Consider the following 22,259-nt stretch of genomic DNA (forward strand, 5'->3'; position numbering starts at 1 on the left):
ACTGAAACGCAAAAAAAGATTTGTGCAGTGTATGGAGAAGGTGCTGTGACTGACTGAACGTGTCAAAAGTGATTTGCGAACTTTTGTGCTGGAGATTTCTTGTTGGACAATGCTCCAGTCAGGTAACCAGTTGAAGCTGATAAGGATCAAATCGAGACATTAACTGAGAATAATCAATGTTATACCACGCGGGAGAAAGCCGACATACTCAAAATATCCAAATCAAGTGTTGAAAATCATTTGCACCAGCTTGGTTATGTGAATCGCTTTGATGTTTGCGTTCCACATAAGTTAAGCGAAAAAACCTTCTTGACCGTATTTCCACGTGTGATCCTTTACTGAAACGTAATGAAAACGTTCCATTTTTAAAACAAATTGTGACAGGCGATGAAAAGTGGATACTGTACAATAATGTGGAACGAAGAGGTCATGGGGCAAGTGAAATAAACCACCATCAACCACACCAAAGGCCAGTCAGTCTTCATCCAGAGAAGGTGATGTTGTGTATATGGTGGGATTGGAAGAGAGTCCTCTTTTATGAGCTACTTCCAGAAAACCAAATGATTAATTCCTGTAAGTACTGCTCCCAAATAGACCAACTGAAAGCAGCACTTGACAACTTGACAAAAAGGGTCCAGAATTAGTCGACAGAAAGTGCATAATCTTCCATCAGGATAACGCAAGATGGCATGTTTCTTTGATGACGAGGCACAAACTGTTACAGCTTGGCTGGGAGGTTCTGATTCATCCACCGTATTCACTAGACATTGCACCTTTGGATTTCCATTTATTTCGGTCTTTACAAAATTCTCTTAATGGAAAACGTTTCAATTCCCTGGAAGACTGGAAAAGGCACCTGGAACAGTTCTTTGCTCAAAAAGATAAAAAGTTTTGGGAAGATGGAATTATGAAGTTGCCTAAAAAAATGGCAGAAGGTAGTTGAAGAAAACAGTGAATACGTTGTTCAATGAAGTTCTTGGTGAAAATGAAAAATATATCTTTTGTTTTTTCTTAAAAACTGAAAGAACTTTTTGGCCAACCCAATACAAAGGGCTAATACTCATTCTAGATTTTCCCCTATGCCTAGCAGATAAAAATTAGGCTCAAGGAGAGAAATACAGTACTGGTTCACCGAGGACATCTAATCCCTATCTATCTTCTTCTAAGGAGATGCTGGACGTGATCTTTAGAGCAAGAAAGATGGGGAGAAAAAGCTTAAGTTGGACTTCCCTAGTGGTACAGTGGTTACGAATCTGCCTGCCAATGCAGGGGACACGGGTTTGAGCCCTGGTCCGGGAAGATCCCACATGCCACGGAGCAACTAAGCCCGTGTGCCACAACTGTTGAAGTCCGCATGCCTAGAGCCCATGCTCCACAGTAAGAGAAGCCACCGCAGTGAGAAGCACGGGTGCCACAACGAAGAGCAGCCCCCCGCTTGCCGCAACTAGAGAAAGCCTGTGCGCGGCAACGAAGACCCAACACAGCCAATAAATAAATTAATTAATTAATTAAAAAAGAAAAGCTGAAGTCAAGAAAGTCATAAGAGAAGCAACACAGAGAAGAGCTGAGAAATGGAAATTTTAAGGCTCAGCTTAAGAAGGTCCACAGATATCTACAGAATGAGGATGAAAACATTATGTTCCCACAGGATCAACCTAAGCACCTGGAGGGGAGGTGAGGAGAGGAGAAAACGAGTGAGATGGACTGAATAAATTTTTAAATGGAAAAGAAGTCTTAGCAACAGCAAAAATTTTAAATAAATAAATAATAAAGTATTTTAGGTCCTTCTGAAAGTGGAATAGCAAACCAACTAACTTTAAATCCTAGTCAAGTAACTGGCATGCAGCCTCCAAGGCCCAATGCTAGGTATAATCTGGAATACAAAGGATTCGTTATGATTAAAAGAAGAAGTCAAACCTTTGGCTTCTCACAAGAAAGCAGTTATGGGTGTGACCCCTTGGTAGCTCCTAACGTTCAACATTTACGAACATCAAAGCCAAAGGAGAACATAAGTGAAATATTCAAGTTTAACGTCCAGGTCCTAGGTTGAAAAAGGAATGGGGAGGCATGTGTTTCTCTGGGAAGTAGACTGGGCCTTAATCTTGCCTGTATTAATCTGCAATATTGTTTGATTGAGTCTATTTATGCACACACACAAAAATCCCCTCCCATCACAGACTGCCAATAAAGAAACAAAAAAGAAAGATATAAGAGGAGTTCTGAGGATAATTCAATTTGTCAAAATGAGGTCTAAGAACTCAAAATTCCAATATTTTCCTTTACAGACAGGGCCCTGAGGCCACTTCAAGTATGATAGTTTGTTTCAGTTATGCTCCCCACACAAAAGTTATGAGTCATGTAAAATTATAAAATGTGAAATAGTCAAATTGTAACCAACATTGCTTAGCTCTTGCTATAAGAATCCCATAATTTCTTGCCATATCCTTTTCACTCTCATTTTAAGGTCTCAGATCAGGAGAGACGTAGAAGAGGGAAGTCTAGCATACAAAATGAAGAGGGCAAAGGAAGCGGGCATCTTTATTTTTTATTGTATTGTATCGTATTGTATTGTTTGCTTGTTTATTTATTTGCCATGCCACAAGGCTTGTGGGATCCCAGCTCCCTGACCAGGGATTGAACCCGGGCCCTTGGCAGTGAAAGGGTGGAGTCCTAACCACTGAACCACCAGGGAATTCCCAGCAGGCAACTTTATTTATTTATTTAAAGGGTATTTACCATGTTTTATCCAGAATTCCTTTTTTTTTTAAATTAATTTTTTTGGGGGGCTGCGTTGGGTCTTCATTGCTGCGCACGGGCTTTCTCTAATTGCAGCGAGTGGGGGCTACTCTTCATTGCAGTGCACGGGCTTCTCATTGCAGTGACCTCTCTTGTTGCGGAGCAAGGGCTATAGGTGAGCGGGCTTCAGTAGTTGTGGCTCTCAGGCTCAGCACTTGTGGCTCGCGGGCTCTAGAGTGCAGGCTCAGTAGTTGTGACACACGGGTTTAGTTGCTCTGTGGCATGTGGGAATCTTCCCAGACCAGGGCTTGAACCCGTGTCCCCTGCATTGGCAGGTGGATTCTTAACGACTGTGCCACCAGGGAAGCCTCCCCCAGCAGGCATCTTTAAATAAAGGAGATCCCCAGATACCAAGACTATGATTATTTTTTTTCAAGATTTCTAAACTCTAACAATTTTTCTTCAGGTGCCAGAAAAGAACACTGTCTCTCTCTGTAGTGCATTAGCACATAGCACGTAGTGTCCCACGTAGGAGAGACACTAATAACACAAAGGAAAAGGTAAGCAACTCCACTTCATGCCTGAGAACAAAGACTAACAATAAGTCCACACTAACCAAAACTAAAACACAGTGTACCTGGAAATAATGGTAGAATGGGACAAAAAGTAAACATGAAGCTGAAGGACATAAACCACCAGTCAGCCTTTCCTTCACCACTATAACCTCCAAATTCTATGTCCAATTCCTCTGGTACTTCCACCCAGTGGCAGCTCGAGAAATTCTATAAATGAGTCTTAGGGCTGGCAGTTCAATAGGTGGGGTGGGGACAGGTTAGGTCCTGAAGCTGCCAGCAGAGCAAGCTCACTGTTTTCACTTAGATGGTATTATTATTTTTTTCTTTTTTTTAAATATCTTTATTGGAGTGTAATTGCTTTACAATGGTGTGTTAGTTTGGTGTGTTAGTTTCTGCTGTATAACAAAAGTGAATCAGCTATACGTATACATATATCCCCATAACCCCTCCCTCTTGCTTCTCCCTCCCACCCCTCTAGGTGGACACAAAGCACCGAGCTGACCTCCCTGTGCTATGAGGCTGCTTCCTACTAGCTATCTATTTTACATTTGGTAGTATATATATGTCCATGACACTCTCTCACTTTGTCCCAGCTTACCCTTCCCCCTCCCCGTGTCCTCATGTCCATTCTCTACATCTGCATCGTTATTCCTGTCCTGCCCCTAGGTTCTTCAGAACCTTTTTTTTTTTTTAGATTCCATATATATGTGTTAGCATACAGTATTTGTTTTTCTCTTTCTGACTTACTTCACTCTCTATGACAGTCTCTAGGTCCAACCACCTCACTACAAATAACTCAATTTCGTTTCTTTTTATGGCTGAGTAATAATATTCCATTGTATATATGTGCCACATCACTTAGATGGTGTTATTTTTATGGGTAGCTTGGGTTGCATCATGGTGCCAGAGAGGTATCTAAGAATTCCCAAGCTCACCCTTGGTGCTGGCTGCTTTTACCCCATAGGACCTTAAAATTCTTCCTTGGTAAGACAAAGATTAGAATAGCTGGAAACTTCTTTAGAGCAGGTGTTCTTAAGCTGTAGTCTCTCTAACTGGAACATGGCGGGTGGAGAAACTGGGCATTTGAAAAAACTTATCTCAAGCTTTGTATTGATATGTTCAGGTTTAATTAGTTTACCTAGTAAGCAATATAACATTTTATCCCTTTCTCCCAGTCACCTCATTTCAGCAGAATCAATGAAAATATTGAGACCAAGAAACACTTTGTGACTTTTATAAGCTCTCAATTAGGTCTTATGTTAGCTGTATTCATTTTGCCTAAAAGAACATCGAGTTCAAATTCAATGACCCATGATAAATAAAGGTAAAGGTAGGGGACCCAAAGAGCAAAGGCAGAGGAATGGAAGGATACTGGCTGAATCCCATCACTACACACTCTAACCTCTTATCAAGGGAATAAGAGACAATCTGTAGTTTTATTTGGGGACAGTCTCTGCCTCTTTAAACAGTCTCTACACTTCCATTCTCAGCACTCTTCTTCCTTCCCAAGGCATACCACTGCTCCAACTCCTCTGGGGAGTGGAATCTACAGTTCCCCATGCCAGGTTAAGCTTCTCTTCACTTTCTAGTAGAAAATATGGCCACACACACACACACACACATTCCAAGCTGTGGCAGCTCCCTTTATGCTTCACAGTCATTTCATGAATCTTGGCTAAGCTTTGAGACAGAGCAAAGAGATGTTCAGTAAACACACTAAACCACTGGGTGCCCTGCTGAGCTGGATGAAGTTCTTGTGAAAGCCAGCTTAAATCTCCTATGATAAGTATACATCTTTCTTGTACACAGGCCATCCTATTTTGAACCCAACTGCCCAGTGCAAAATTCAGAGCTCACCAACAGCAGAGCTTGCATCCCACCAATCACGGAGATGGCTCTGAACATCAAGGATGTCCTAAAAGCATGACTACTGGATATGAAATTTGTCTCTATATGCCCTGAGGCCCAATCCATGCATTCACATTTGGAGCCCATAAAATAGCTCTTAACCAATCTCATCAATAAGGCCAAGCAAAAGCTAACTCCTATGCTTGAGGAGAACTGAATTCTAGCTTCTCCCAACTACTGCTATAAAAACGCATAATGTGCCACAGTGACTGGGCACACAAAGATCCCTTGCCTTAGGAACTTTTCTTCCAATTTGCTTCTGTTAAAGGAGCTGGGGATTATAAATAATGCCACGGGTACAGGTTCACTTACAGCCAATTTAGTAAGTGCTCGCACAGTTAATTCTGTCAGTCTTACTCCTACACAGAAATACATGTGGCCCCAAGGGGCCCAACCACCCACAGAGCTCTTTTGCACATCTTTTTACCCTCCAGCACACAGAAATAGAGGGCTACATCCCAGAAAACAGAGAAAGAGAAAAGGCAGTTTCTCTGAAATGCTATGTCTAGAAAACCAGGATCTAGCTATCCATTTGGATGTAATTTCTAAATTCATGTCTCTCTGAATAAACCAAATAATGATTTAGACCAAGATGCTTCTCTGGAATTCGAAATCTGTACATCTGTATCCCTTGGTATGCTGAAACTTTCCTTTCATGTATATGTAAGGACACTTTAAAAAGCAGTTTGTTTAGAATGAGTTACCAGGTTACCTCAGATCTCAAAAATCTACTTCGTTGTGGAGGAATGTTACAGTAATGGCCTTTAATGATTTAAGCCCCCCTGTATCCATGCCCTTAAAGAGAGTACCCTCTCTGACTCTGGGCTTAACCATGTGGCTTACGTTAGCTGACAGGACAATAACAAAAGTGACAGCAGAGACTTGCAAAGTGTTTGTGTATTGGGGCCTGACAGCTCGTTTCTCTCTGTAAGCCTAAGACACTGTGTGAAGAAACTGGTGAAGAGAAAAGAGACAAGTCATCCAGCTGAGGCCAACCAGCCTGTCAACTGCCAGATATGTGTGAAGCCATCTTTATTAGTTTTCTGCGGCTATAATTATGAATTACCACAAACTTAGTGGCTTAACATAAATTTACTAGCTTTCATTCCTGCAGGTCAGAAGACCAACATGGCTCTCATGGGGCTAACATCAAGGTGGTGGCAGGACTATGTTATTTTCTGGAGGCTCTAGGGAAGGATCCATTTCCTTGCTCATATGTTTTTGGCAGAATTCAGTTCCTTGCAGTTTCAGGACTGAGGTTCTTTTTCCCTTGCTGACTGTTAGCTGAGGGCCAAACAATTCCCATCTTCTATCACTGCATCTCTTGGACTGACCTGTCTGCCTTTCTCTTCTACTTTTAAGGGCTCATGTGATTAGACTGGGTCCACCCAGATAATTCAGTATCTTCTCCCCATCTCAAAATCTGTAACCTTAATCACATGTGCAAAGTTTCTTTTGCCAAATAAAGTAACATATTCACAGGTTCCAGCGATTAGTATGTGGAGATCTTCAGCGGTCCAATGTCCTGCTTATTACACCAACTAAGACCATCAATACCCAGCCAAGTCATCAACTGACACAGAGCAGCCAAGTTGGCTCAGACCAGATGAACTGCACACAGGAACCACGGAATTTTAAGGAACAGTAAACACTTTTTTAAAGCCAGTAAATTTAGGGGTGGTTTGTGAGGCAGCAAAAGCTAACTGATAAAACGGCCAAGGCTACACCACTTCCGAAGGGTCTGTGTAACCCTCAACCTGATAACATAGATATTTCCCCTTTCTCTGCTCCAGTTCAACAAGCATGCCTAAGAGGTCACTGGCAGTTTTCTGTCCTCTGAATCATAAAACAAAATAATTAGTTTAATTTCTTCTTCCAGTCCAGATCTAGAGATTATTGCTGAAATTTAACAAAAGTTAGCCTTATAATCTCAACAGAACCAGAGAGGGGCTTTTTGATGGACAACTAGAAGCTATACACACAAAATACATATAATACGTATAAATATAAATACGTATAAATATAAATATATATGTACACACACGCACACACACACACCAGAAGTTTTAGGGAAAGATTTTAAGGAAGGGCCAACTTTTGATAGAGCAGAAACTCCTGATGAGAGGGAAATTTCATTGCCACCTAACCATTTCCTCTTCATGTATAAACACCAATGAGGGCTTTGGGGCACAGCGTCTAAGCAGGGGTCTCTAACCCTTCATTAGCCAAATATATTTCCTCAAATGGTCTCTCCCTCAAATTTGCTGATACTTAAAGGTCTGGAAAACTTCAGTGGAAGGAAAATGCCAACAGCAAGTTAATGTCTGTCATCTTGGCTCTTTTGGCTGACTTCCCTATGCCTAGGCTTTGCCTATTAATTGAATGCTATTTGGATTCCATCTCAAAAATAAATGTGGATAGAGACCAGAGGCCTGCCTTCCCCAGACTGGTAAGAACAGCACAGTGCAATTATACCCAAACAGCTTTGTTTTGGAATGTAATCACCAACCCAGCCTTCTTCCCAATGGGATGGCAACAGTGTAATTACCTCTTCAGGAGTCATTTGTTTGGGAATGTAGTTCTTCTACAGGGCTCTTTCTAGTGGAAAGGAGCTGCAACAAGAGTATATGAGAATTTGTAGCGCCCTCCCCAGTAGCAGTTTTGTAGCTGAACAAATTATTTTTGTTTTCTTAAAGTAAAGCCAGAGTTTACATTTCAGCCTCTTTTTCTACCAACATGGAATCACCCATACCCCATGACGGTTCTAATTGAAAAGTCCCAATCTAAAGCTAGATTGCTTGAGTTCTGATTCCTACTCTGTCAAGCACTAGCTGTGGTCTTGGGCAAATTACTTCATCTGTTTATGCCTCGGTTTCCTCATTTATAAAAATGAGTAATAACAGGACATCACTGGAATATTATGAAGATTAAGTGAAGAAATATGTGAGAAGTGCTTAGAGCACCACTTGGCATATAGTAAGTGCTCCTGGGTCTTTGTTTTGTTTTTAGCACATTTGAAGCACTGTATTCCACCACAGTCTCCACATTTTGCAAATGTGATCTAACATCAGCTCATGGTCAAATCTAAGCTTGAGTTACTGCATTCTTTCTGTCCACAACCCTTTTGCCAATTCAGCACAAGGGGCAGTGTTTTGGAAAATTTTAAACGCTGCTATAAAACTGTCACAGTCTCCGAGCTATTTGCCTAGGTAAACTCTCCGATAAGCAGGAGGGACTAGATATTTCCATGTCATTCTTTTCATTTGTGTTACTAGTCCAGGGATATTACAATAAAGAGCCTCTGTTGTGAAATCTTGCTGTTGGAAAAACGAGCAAATACCACCAAAAGCAGCCACTGGCAATATGGCAGATTCTGGAGAAAATTCACCTTTTTAGACAGATTTATTCATGAAAATGAATGATATATTTTCCTCACATGCCTACAGTATATCCAACCACCCTGAAGACTCTTGTTCCCACTGGGAACTTCCACCTTTTACCTCCTGTCCAGTTTTCCCTCTGTTCCTTTGTAGCCTGGACGAAATTCTCTAAGAAGAATATTTTTTGGCTTGTGCTTCACCAGCCATGAGCCATAGAGTAAAAATCATGAGTTTGCTTGCCAAGCAGTCCCAAAGTATACAACTCCACAGCTCAAGGCAGTAGGAATGAAGCTGGGCCCCTTCTGCATGGCACACAGCTGCAGTGGGCTGGGCTTATGATAAACCCAGGGATTCATCATGGTACCCCTGTAATAGGAGAGAGTGTTTTTACAGGCTGACGTATGTAGTTACAGGATAACTTTCTGGCTCTGGGGTGACACTAAACACCTGGCCAAAAGAAACACCACCACCACCCCACAAAGAGTTTCAACACTTCAAAAGGTCCCTGGTCACACACCTGCAGGTGCCTCTTTCCACCTCATGGCTTATATACCAAGATATCTGTGCTTACTCTTGGCTTCTAGCTGAGTGCCACAAGGACCCTGGGGAAGAGCTGGCCTTGTGGATCAGCAGGTGTTAAAGAAAAGAAATTAACACCCATGGGTTGGATCTACTTTGGTAGAGAGGGTGAGAGGTGCTGTCTGTCAGCTCCCATGGCATTTCCAGTCAGTTTGGAATAAATGAGACTGCCCAAGGACATGGTCTGAGAAAGAGGAAGAAAAGCTAATATGAGATCAGAGTTTTAAAAAAGAAGGAGGTGGGGGGCTTCCCTGGGGCGCAGTGGTTGAGAGTCCGCCTGCCGATGCAGGGGACACGGGTTCGTGCCCTGGTCTGGAAAGATCCCACATGCCGCGGAGCGGCTAGGCCCGTGAGCCACGGACGCTGAGCCTGCGCATCCGGAGCTTGTGCTCCGCAACGGGAGAGGCCACAACAGTGAGAGGCCCGCGTACCGCAAAAAAAAAAGAAAAAAAAAGAAGGAGGTGGAGGGTTAACATTCATATCAAGCACTTAGGTAAAAAATGATGGAGTAGATGGGACAGCAAAGAAGACTGTTTCAAGTCTTTCCAGAGTATGTATAAGACCTCTAATCTTAAGTAAAGTGGAGATTGGCTATTGCCTCCACTGGAAAAAATGGGCTTTGACCTATATTTTGCTCTTTCTTTCCTCACATCTCCTCTGTAGATTTCTATATTGTTGTTTTGAGGGGTTGCAAAACATGTCAAAGCACATACCAATCATAACCTAAGAAAAGTAAAAGGGTCCTGGCATTACAGTGGGTACTTATAGCCCTAGAGGGCATCTTCAGCTGGCACCTTCAAAATGAGTAGTATTTCTAAGAAGTACACAACCCACAGGACTCAACAAACTTTGAGATCACTCTAGGTCTAGGGAAGCCCCAGAGTACAGAGAACTTACAGTACAAGTAAACAGTGGGGTCTCAATACAGATATGTTGATGCTAACCTTTCTTTTTCAGGAGGAAGAAGGGGAAGAGATAGGAAATTGGTTAAGAAGTTACAAGAAAAGTTATAGGTCAATTTCTCCTAGGAATAAAACTCCTAGCAGAGCTGACAAGAACCTGTTGTCCCAGCATAAAAGCTTAATAGACTCATATTTTCTGCTGTAGAAATGCTGGCAGTTTCTGTGCTCTCATAGCCAGTTTTCTGTGTATACGTCTACCTTAGCATTTAGCACAATACACACTGTCCTATAGCTATTTCTGAGCACGATGGGCTTACGCAGTAGACGGTAAGCTTATGGAGAGCAGAGATCATGTCTTTTTCATCTGGGTACTATCATATACCTAACAGTGTACCATATAAACAACAAAAGCTCAATAAAAGCTTATCGAGTAAAAATGGCTTATATACCAGCTGAGCACTCTGTAGGTAATAACAAATTCATTCATCTTTTCCCCCACTACTCTTAGCTCCAGATCAAGAAGAGTTATACGCCAGGAGCTCACTAGGACCAACAAATCTTAGATTCCTGCAGGCACACTCCTTAATGTGTGGCAAGTCGTCTCTTCCCATTTCTTCCCTCTGCCTCTGTTCCTAGCTTTAATGAGTTAATCTAGAGCAGTGGTTCTCAATTTTTCAAGTGCACCAGGATCACCTAGAAGACTCTTTAAAAACAAATTCCTAGGCCCACAACCAGAATTTCTGCTTCAGTGGGTCTGAGGTAGGGATCAATAATTTTCATTTGTAACAAGTTCCCAAATGATGCTGATGTTATTGGTCCACTTTGAGAGTCCCATGTTGCCAAGGTTACATAGGAGCAAGCACTTAGTCTGGAGAGTAGATGCTTATTTCATGAGCGCAGGTTCTGATGGGAGACAGAAAACGGTTTCTCAAATGCAAACTCTGACTCCTCTAATCTAACCCCCTTGGTTGACATGACTACAGGCAACAATGGACACATTAGCATGTCAAACTATCAACACAGGGACCTTCAGGTTACCATCTGTTGGTGCCTTAGAGCACAAGCTCCCAGTTTTTCCAACTCTCTGACCATAGCAAAGGGGAGAAAGCCCTGCTTGGTACCCAGGAAGTGCACCATTGTTGAGGAAAACAGAAGAACAGTGAGAGATCAGCAAGGTTATAATCATTGAGGAGACTAGCACAGCTCTAACTCATGCTGGCCCCCAAGATTTACAATAAAAATCATAATGATAATAGCTAAAATCTATTGAACACTTACTTTGTGCAAAAAAAAAATCCTATTCTAAGTGTTTCATATATATTAGCTCATTTAATCCTCAAAACAATTCTACGAGCTAAATACTATTCTTACACCCATTTTACAGATGAAGAAACTGAGTCCCAAGAAAAGGTAAAATAAATTAACCAAGATTACACTGCTAGGAAGTAGCAGCATGAATATCTGAACTTAGATAGTCTAGCTCTGGAGCCCAAACTCTTGAACATTTTGTTCTACTGCCTCTCAAACCAACTCTACACTGCAAGTGGCAGCTGTCCTTCCCAAGCTCCACTCAGGCTCACAGACGCGTGCAAAACACAAATGGGGGCACATTCAGAGTCACTTCAAACTGCACCAAAACCCAGAAATTCTTGGTCCAAGCCCAGGTTTGAGTTACACACACACACGCTAATCTATTAGGATTGGCAGTTAAATTCTCAGGGGAATTATTAAATTTTTAGAGGCAGGGCTAAAACAAAAACAAAAAACACACAGAAACTCAGGCTACAACCTGGCTAGACAGTAAACTCCATTAAGGGCAGAACCATTAAATTCTTTTAACAGACCTAAAGAGGACTTCCCTGGTAGTGCAGTGGTTAACAATCCACCTGCCAACGCAGGGGACACAGGTTTGAGCCCTGGCCTGGGAAGACCCCACATGCCACAGAGCAACTAAGCCCGTGTGCCACAACTACTGAGCCTGCTCTCTAGAGCCCGTGAGCCACAACTACTGAGCCCACGCACCACGACTACTGAAGCGCGCACACCTAGAGCCCGTGCTCCGCAACAAGAGAAGCCACAGCACCACAACAAAGACCCAACACAGCAAAAAAAAAAAAAAGACCCAAAGAGCTCTGGAAAATGCTAAGCATTTAGAAAGTTCTATGTACATTTCAAAGTGACGGTACAGAAAGAGCACAGGTGTTAAGCATCAGTGGGGAGAGATCAAGAGGAAATTTCCTAGGGTAGACAGAGATGGAGGCACAGAAAAACTTAGTCACACATTATAAAAGGAACAGAAGAGTTCGCTGACAAGGCCCAATATTCTCCTCTAGAAAAGCCTGAAGAAGCACAGATAATTCAGCTTAGAAACCAGGACCTAGCTTCTCGACAAGCATACTTCTCACTAGTGGAATAAGGAGATGCAGCAAAGGGCTGGGGTAGAGAGAGCATGGATGCTCCAGTGATTGGTGGAAACCAAATCAGTAAAAGGCCCTGGATGCTGTGTAAGGCATCTATGAAAGCTGGGTTCTCTGGAAGGAGCTGCTTCCCAGGCAACCAAGCCAGCCCCTTATCGCCTTTACTTTCATCACTGGAGCAGAATGAAAGGTAATTGGGTTAATTATTAAAGAGGTCCTAGCTAGTACCACCACCACTAATTGTCCATTAATCTGGGGTTTATAAACAGCTATCTTAATTGATGTTGAGTTGGAATGTGCCACTTACTTTATTAGCCTGGCAACTGGGTACCGGAGAGGTAAAGAACATGGAGAAGGGTCCAGCCAAGGAGATAAAGGGTCCAACACCAGAATTATCATTCACTTCTGTTCATACTCATGTAAGTATACCACGATGGCCTTCAACTGTATTCACTACTTTTCATCTTTCCTAGATTTGCCAACTCAAATGAAGATCTGATATACAGTAATTAAGCCATCTGTTGTATTAAACAACTATGATATTAAATTGAGAAATTAGACTAATTCTTAAATGTCAGCAAGCCCGAGGACCCAGATGTCCACCTAGTTGGCCAAACTAGATTAGACAGGCCTCCTGAGAGTAATTCCCTAAGATACCAGAAAAGTGGGGAATATCTAAGAAAGAGGACCACTGTTTTTAAAAAAGAGGAGAGGGGCAAAAGACAACCAAAAATAAAGTTAACAAGAAAAAGAAAAGTAAATTCTTGCAAAAGGGGTAGCTCTATTTTACTCACAACAGGCAAACAGAAGGATGCCTGGGATATGAGATTACATAAAGCAATAAATTGTAACACTGTATCACTGGGTTTGTAATATATAGACATAATATACATAGCAATAATAGCACAAAGGAGGGGTATGACAATGTAGCTATAATGGAACAAAGTTTCTGTATCTTACCAGAATCAACTCTCTATAAGTCTGAAGTAGATCCTGATAAAGTACAGTTTAAAATCAAGAAAGGAATTAAAATAGCACATTAGAAGCTATCCACTTAATACAAAAGAAGTCAGTAGGGGCTTCCCTGGTGGCACAGTGGTTAAGAATCTGCCTGCCAATGCAAGGGACACAGGTTCGAGCCCTGGCCTGGGAAGATCCCACATGCCACACGAGCAACTAAGCCCGTGTGCCACAACTACTGAGCCTGCGCTCAAGAGCCCGCAAACCACAACTACTGAGCCCACGTGCCACGACTACTGAAGCCTGTGCGCCTAGAGCCCGTGCTCCTCGACAAGAGAAGCCACTGCAATGAGAAGCCCGTGCACTGCAACAAAGAGTAGCCCCCACTTGCCGCAACTAGAGAATGCTCACGCACAGCAACAAAGACCCAACACAGCCAAAAATAAAAAGAAACAAATTAATTAATTTTAAGAAAAAGTTAGTAAAGGAGAAACAGTAATAAAAAAAGACATTAGAAATACAGAAAACAAACAGCAAAATGGCAGGCAAAAATCTAACTATATTAATAACATTAAATGTGAATGGACTAAACAATCTAATCAAACAGCAGAGATTTTCAGACTAGATAAAAAACAACTATATGCTTTCTATAGGAGACACACTTTATATTCTGATATATAAAATAGGCTGAAAGTAAAAGGATGGGAAAAGATATATTACACAACCTACATCCATAAAAGAGCTGGAGTAGCTATACTGATGTAAGAAAAACTAGACTTAAAGACAATATTACTAGAGAATATAACCTTTAAAAATTGTGAATCACTATGTTGTACACCTGAAACTTATATAATATTGTACCATCATCTATACCTGGAAAAAAAAAAACAATATTACACGAGATAGAGGAACATTTTATAACGAAAAAGTTGATTCATCAGGGAGGCAAAACAATTACAAATATATAGGTACTTAACAACAAAGTCCCAAAATATATGAGGCAAAAACTGACAAAACTGAAGGGAGAAATATACAATTCAGGAATAATATGAGAAATTTCAATACTCCATTCTTAATAATGGGTAGAACAACCTGACAGAAAATCAGCAAGGGTATACAAAACTTGAATAACACTATCAACCAAGTAGATCTCCCTGGCATCTACAGAACCCTCCACACAGCGACAAAAGAATATACAACCTTGCCATGCACACAGGTAACATTCTCCAGAACAGACCATATGCTAAGCCATAAAGCAAGTTTCAACAAATTTACAGTAACTGAAATCATACAAAGTATGTTCTTAGACCACAGTAAAATTAAATAAGAAAGCAACAACAGAAGGAAATTTGTAAAAATTGAAAAACACACTCCTAAACTAATGGCTCAAAGAACAAATCCTAAGAGAAATTAGGATGACTGGGCACAAAGCCCATGACACTCAACCAGGCCCCAATGACCTGTAGCTAGAAGCAAAAAAATCCTGACACTTCCCATTGATTTTAATCAAAATACTAAATTAAATCCATCAGGACCACATCTGCTGGGAGCAGATGCTCATTAGGATGAAAGTCAAAAAGATTAGACAGAACAGATAACTAATACCCTACACTACCCAGGTCCCTATCCCTCAGCGTTTCTCTTCCAGTAATTACCAGGAAGACGTCAAATGCCAGGGCTTCTCATTTCACTTATATCAGGTCTCAAGCATGCAGAAAAATATTATAGGCTTAAGAACCTTTCGGCAGATACTCCCTACTTGAACTCAGGCAAAACATGGCACAGAAGGCAGAACAGAGTTATTATGAGTCAGGCAGACCTGGTTTAAAGTTCCAGGTCTGCCTCTCACTGCATTATATTGGACAAGTAATGTAACTTCTCTGAACCTCAGCTTTCTTCCCTACAGAATGGAAACACACTATCTACTTCATAGGGCTGTCATAATGTATGGGAAAGCACTTTGGACTGTACCTGGCCCATAGTAGGCAGTCATTAACTTCATTTCCTTCTCTGTTACAGACTGCTATTACTATACAGAGCTAGAGCTGTCTGCTAAAAAGTCAGCAGGGGGAGCGCCCCAGACTTTTGCGTGTTTCCCCAAAAATATACCGGTAAAGTTGCAGTAGCTTTAAATGTAGTTATACCTCTTTAAGTACAGGTTCAGAATTTGTGTTGCTGAAGAAGGGGCCTGGTGTGGGTTGATGGGTGACTGGAGGCCACCAGGAACCTACAGAATTGTGGAGAAGACAACAAGATAAGGCGGAAGAGATGAAGATTAACAGACTATCAAAACACTTCTCTGTAGCAGCTTCTGTTTTATATTACTGCTTTCAGGCTCTTGTGGGAGGAAGTGGGCAGAATGGATCTTAATTTTCTGCAAATCCATTTTTGTTGATGATTCTGAATGGCTTTGGCTAGGGTCCATTGAAAACTCATTTGCCACTGGTAATGCCTCCTAAAACTGCAGGTGTGTATATACTTTGTCCCTCCAGGTCTGCCAAATTTCCATGCTTCACCCCTACAAAAAGCCACTCACCATACAAAGGTTTCTGCCTTATATTTGGAGCTAAGAACCAAACAGCAAGACTGAGGTACAGCCAACCACCTAAACTCTGAGCTACAGAAGAGCAGGGATCTTGTCTGTCTTATTCACTCTGGTAGCCTACAACAGTGCCTGGCACACAGTTGCGGAACAAACGTCTACTGAATCTAATTGTTCTGAGACCATCACAGCCTCATTCCAATCATATAAGAGAAAGTGCCTTTCCAGGAAAATTGGGAGTGCTTACTGCTACAACACTAATTTGTCTTCACTTCAAAAGCCATTATTACAGCAGCTCTATCTATTACATGATCACAAAATAAGTTTAATAAAAAGCAAAACATCTGTGTCCAGGAGGGCATGAAGGCTCGGGGAAAGGCCTATTATATAATAAGATTTTCCTTAGCAAGCACTACTGGGTCACAAAAAGCTATGTCTAGAAACCACTTAAAATAGAGGAATTAGAACAAATAAGAAAACCCCTGAAGATCAGCCAAGTTCCCTGGGACCTCTTTCCCTTTTCTAGATTAAGGACCTAGAAGAAGAATGCTATTTTGATGCTCTGTCCTTAAAAATAGCTGTGGGGAGGCAGGCAGACTAGGAAACAGAAGTCCCACTGCCTGGTTCACTTCTGGCTCCTCTACTTCTAGCTGCATCACTCTGGGCAAGTTAGCCTTCTGGGCTTCAGTTCCCACCACTGTTAGATAATAGCACCCATCTCATAGGATTACTGTGAGAATGAAATGAAATATGACTAGGAAGAGCACTTAAAACACTCCCTAGCATACAGCCAATGCTCAATGAATGTTAAGCTTTTTTTTGTTGCTGTTATTATTATCATTGGAATTTTCTCAAGAGAAGAATAAAAGTAACACAAAACTGTCAACAGAATCTGGAGGGACATCCAAATGTCTACAAATGATGAGGGCATTTAAGAAAAGACCAGTGGGGTAGATGCAAACTATTCTATACAGAATGGATAAACAACAAGGTCCTACTGTATAGCACAGGGAACTATATTCAATATCCTGGGATAAACCATAATGAAAAATAATATAAAAAGAAAATATATATGTGTATAACTGAGTCACTTTGCTGTACAGCAGAAATTAACACAACATTGTAAATCAAGTATACTTCAATAAAAAAAAGAAGAAAAAAGAAGAAAAGACCAGTGGATACTCTGCAACATGCATCTTGAGAAAATGGGAGAAATGAGTTTAAATGTGAATGGAAACCATCCGCTAATCTAATTCAAGAATGAGCTTCTTGAGAGCCTAGATTTCCTTCCTCTCAAGGCACTCTACATCTTTTGTTAGAGAACTTTTCTCAGTAGATTTCATGTTTGTAAACTGCCTGCTGGAACATAACCCCTATATTCAAAGGTATCCATAAGTGAAACTGGGCTATTTGGGGTCAGACCTCTGGGCATAAAGCAGGGAAGAAGAAATGGAGGTAAAGAGTTATTAGATCAAAGGAGAGAAAAACAACATACAGCTGTTCCAAAAAAACTAAATGCAAAGGAAATAGAGACTTCCCAGCAGTAGAGGAGCAGGGAGCTGCTGTGTTGGGTGGTAGAGGCAGATGTCTGGAACAAAGAAGGATGCAGAAGAACTCTGTAGTACTGTCTGGCAGCAAGTGATTATCTGCCAGTGAGGAGCTTCCACGTGCCATTAGCCAAGCCACACAGAAGCGCCAAGCAAGGAGAGCCATGGGGTCTGTTTACTGACTAGGGCCCTCCTCAGTCAAGGTTGTCAGGACACCATGGTGCAGTCTACTCCCCCACCAAGCCTGGGCCTATGAAGCCCTGGTGTCCAGTAGAGAGAAACCATTGAGGTTTCTGGGGTTTCTAGGCCTTGACACTGGGTCAAGGATACTGCTACTTAAAGGAAGCCAGGTCCCATGGCTTACCAGCTGCCACAACAGCTTGGTCAGAAATCATACTCCCCCAGCCTGACAGTGCTACTGCCTCACACGGATCCCTCTCTACCTTTAACCACCACGTGGCCCAGATTTTCCAAAACGTAATGTCATTTGAATTTTTAAAATAAAGATGCTTATTAAAGATACACCAAGAGACTTCCCTGGTGGCACAGTGGTTAAGAATCTGCCTGCCAACGCAGGGGACACAGGTTCAATCCCTGAAGATCCCACATGCTGTGGAGCAACTAAGCCCATGCGCCACAACTACTGAGCCTGCGCTCTAGAGCCCACGAGCCACAACTACTGAGCCCACGTGCCACAACTACTGAAGCCTGTGCACCGCAATGAAGAGTAACCCCTGCTCGCTGCAACTAGAGAAAGTCTGCGCACAGCAATGAAGACCCAGCGCAGCCAAACATTTAATTTATTTTTTAAAAAATACACCAAAATGTGGCTTGATTTTTATAGTTTTTAATGCCTTCACATACATAAATTTACAAGTTGGCAGTGGAGGTGGGGGGGAAGGGGGAAAAGAGAAAAACCTTTGTTAGAAAAAAAATAGATTCTGCTTTGTTTCCTTCTCTAGACTGCCCAGAAGCAGCAGCACACACTGGGTCTCAGCCCAGTCACATCACGCATATTAGCCCCAAAACGTTGGTCACTAAGTTATTCAGCCACCATAAAACTGCCTCGGCTGGGTTTGTCCAGTCCATTTTCTATTCTGTGGAAATTTCTAAGCCAGCTCCATGGGTCCCTCTCCTCCTTCTTCCTCTGAAGATTATTCCACAGGGCCTGGAAACTCCATGTGCTGGCAGCAGCAATGGGGTGGAGAGGTGTGCTTTCAGTCCTAATTAAATCACAGGATCTGGCTCATGCGTACCTCAACAATAAAACATGAGCAAGGCATCTTTATCATTCAATTTAAAAAGTCTATTTGCTGGATTAAGAAACAAATGGTTTAAATAAATTTTTAAAAAGATGTCTGGGGACCTCCCTGGTGGCGAAGTAGATAAGAATCCGCCTGCCAATGCAGGGGACATGGGTTCGACCCCTGGCCTGGGAAGATCCCACATGCTGTGCAGCAACTAAGCCCACACACCACAACTACTGAGCCCACATGCCACAACTACTGAAGCCCGCGTGCCCAGAGCCCGTGCTCCACAACAAAGAGAAGCCACCGCAGTGAGAAGCCCACACACTGCAACAAAGAGTAGCTCCCGCTCGCTGCAACTGGAGAAAAGCCCGTGTGCAGCAACGAAGACCCAACGCAGCCAAAAATAGATAAATAATTAATTAAAAAAGAGATGTCTGAAGGAAGTGGGAATGGGCAAAAGAAGCAGCTTTCCTCAATCTGTAGTTTCCTGCCCTGAAGTAAGGAACCAAGTACAAGACCTTAAAAAAGAGTTTTCAGCCAGATGCCAAGATGCCATCACATCAACATAGGTAAAGGAGGGGAAAGCTTTACACGGCTCCCTCCCCCTTTAAATTTTCAAAATCCAAAGAAACATCTCCTTACCTGCCAGGACCCTGTTAACAGAAGAGTGAGTAGCCAAGCCAGGCTGTCCACGTTCATGAAAAATCCCAGCATAAGGCAAGTACTCAGGCAGCAAGAAACGCCTATAAGATGGGAAGGAAATCCAAAAAAGAGGGGATATATGTATATGCATAGCTGATTCATTTTGCTGTACAGCAGAAACTAATACAACATTGTAAAGCAACTACACGCCAATAAAAATTAATTTAAAAAAACGCCTATATGAAGGAATCACGCGTTAAAAGCCTACTACAGACTGCCTTAAAACAAAGGAGATATACTATCTACCAACCCTCAACAATCAAAGATAAGGGATCCACTAAGCCTAGGAATCCAAAGAAACCTAGAGCAGAGTACAATTCCTCTCACACGTTTGCATCTTCTTCCAATCTTTCTTCTAAAGTTTCCCGGGGCTTCTATTCTTGAACAGGATGCTCCCAATGCCATTTTTCTATGTCTTTTCATTGTGGTTAATCATTTCCTGTCAAGTCTTTAGGTGGCAGGGCTGGACTGTAGGCTCACTAGGAAATAATTCCAGATATGGACAATCCACCAGATTGTCCATATCTGGAATTATCTGTCCAGGACAAATAATTTTGTCCAAATAGGTCTGTCCAGGACAAACCTACCAGAAAGTAGGTTTAAAAATCCCAGCCTCTCATAAAGCCTCCCTCAGAAAAGTCTCTCATAAAAGTTGACTATCCAGTTCTTACCTTGGGACAAAGCGTCCAAGTGAAGGTGCAGACATCCGGGCATTTCGTGGAGCTCGGTGCCTGGATCTGTCACCATTGTCCCTGGAGAAAACAAAAAGACTACACCTAAGAGAGTCACTAAAGCAGAAACAGACACCAGCCCAAAAGACAGACATCCCGCAAACTAAATTCCTACACTTAGGTGAAGGTCCCAGAGAAGTTAGTCATCTGGTTGCTTACTAATTTGGGTGGCACATTAATATACTACGTTTCTGGAGTACCTCAATTAAAATATTTATGAGCATTTACTAAACAGTTCAGTAAGAAGGAAGATTTTTCTTGAAATAATGTGGTCTCTGAACTCTGCAGCATCTGAAATTGAAGCCAAGTTTAGATCTTCTAAAGGGATTTAGAATGGATATGTATATAAACATATCTCTTTCTAGACTGAAAGACAGAGAAACTTTGGCTTCGGGGGATCTTGAAGGAAGAAGAATTCTCCCATCAAGTTCATTCAACAAATGGTTATCTTTAAATCTGTTTAGGTCCTTGGTGTGGAAAAATCATAGATATGTGAAAGAAAAACAACACAAGAAAAAGACTAGGCAGTCCTTTCTTTTAGAGACTGAAAAATTAACAATGATGAAGATTATTAGACAAGGCAATCCTAAGCTTGGTCATTTGATTAAAAAGAAAAAAGTCTAATGTTTTCTTTATGGTCTGTTAAAGTAATGGTAATAAACACCATTTACTAAATATCTACTAAGTCCTAATACAAAGGTTATTAATATGTTACCCCATTTAATCTTTTGAGTTTCCCATTAAGTCTCATTAGATCTGTTTCACAGATAAGGAAACTAAGGACCAGAGAGGCAAATGCCCAAGGTCACACAACTAGTAAGTGGTTGAGACAAGATTCAAGGAAGATCCATCTGACTCTGAAGCCCTTGCTCTTTCCACTACACTTCACTGCTTCCTACAAGAGAAGACAACAGAAACTTCACGTGGCTTAGTTTCCAATGCATCAAAGGAACAATAAGCCAAAGGGCACTCTGGCTGGATAGAGCAGTTAATTAGCTGTTTAACCAACTCCACAAAATAAATGAACCTCTTGAGAGCTTGATTTGGGGTATGTTCTGAATTCTTCCTTTGGATTATCTTCAACTTAATGAGATAATCTTCAAACTGGCACTGTAACCAAAGTTAAGACAACACTTTGGCTTTCAAGTGTACTACTGGGACCCTTACAAACCAGAAATGAAAGCCTAGGAAGGTTTTTATATCTTGGTGGAACTGGATGCTGAGCATTTAGAGACAAATCAATATCAGGGATATTGGAAGCTGATCCATTAAAAGTCAGTACTTGGTTTTTATTTTCCCAGAAGAGAAAGCATATTACTGTTTTCTTTAACATATCATATTCCTGTGACTTGAAACTCTACAGATGAAGGGAGAGGCAAGGAAAGAGAGATAAGACCATATGGAAAGTGAAAAGGGGATTATAAAGAACAACGAGATCAGAAGTTCCTGACCAGCAGACTGCAGCTCTGGGGAGCCCACAAATTATTATAAGGAGTAGCTGAATATCAAACAAATAAGACAGCTCCCAAATTAAGTATATTATTATTTTTCAAGTATATGTAGATTCAAGTTGTGATCAAAGTACCAACTCGGTTAAAAGTACAAGTGAACTCATGACAGCTTTTCATAACAGTATATTTTACTTACAGATGGCCACTAAAAGTGCAACTAATTATCATGAGAGAAGTTAGAACACATATTAAAGTTAAGAAGGGTCCTAAGGGGGGGGGGGGAAGGGTCCTAAGCCTCAAAAAGGTTGAAAATTAAGTTATAGAAAGAAGCATCATGGGACAAATCCAATTACTTTATTCTACAGCTAAGAAAGAGCTGGCCTTCCCAGAACCACGCTGTGGAGCTGACAATTTACTTCTGAACAAGGACCAAAGAGCCCTCTCTCTCTGGACAATAAACAGTGCTCTATCTGGCATTAGCAGAGTTGAAGAGCAGGGAAGGAGAGGGATGTACAGGAGACAGTACTGATCAGCAGTTGCCAGAATCAAACATGACACAGAGCTGGGTGAAAGGACATA

The 22,259-nt window shown here is 41.6% G+C and overlaps 1 protein-coding gene across 11 annotated transcripts in view; it reads right to left on the bottom strand.

Moving 5' to 3' along the window:
* AMBRA1 (autophagy and beclin 1 regulator 1) overlaps positions 1-22,259 on the bottom strand; it is a 173,361-nt gene that overhangs the window by 77,440 nt on the left and 73,662 nt on the right. For all 11 annotated transcript variants that reach the window (XM_029207199.1, XM_029207194.1, XM_029207193.1 and 8 more), the window contains 2 exons: positions 20,170-20,250; positions 19,439-19,539 (listed from right to left, as the gene is read on the bottom strand). In XM_029207199.1, the coding sequence (XP_029063032.1) occupies positions 19,439-19,539; positions 20,170-20,250 (182 nt within the window). The remainder of the gene's footprint in view (positions 1-19,438; positions 19,540-20,169; positions 20,251-22,259) is intronic.

The sequence above is a fragment of the Monodon monoceros genome, unplaced genomic scaffold (assembly GCF_005190385.1).
Source record: "Monodon monoceros isolate NGI ecotype Baffin Bay Population unplaced genomic scaffold, NGI_Narwhal_1 Super_Scaffold_7, whole genome shotgun sequence".
Classification (NCBI taxonomy): Eukaryota; Metazoa; Chordata; class Mammalia; order Artiodactyla; family Monodontidae; genus Monodon; species Monodon monoceros.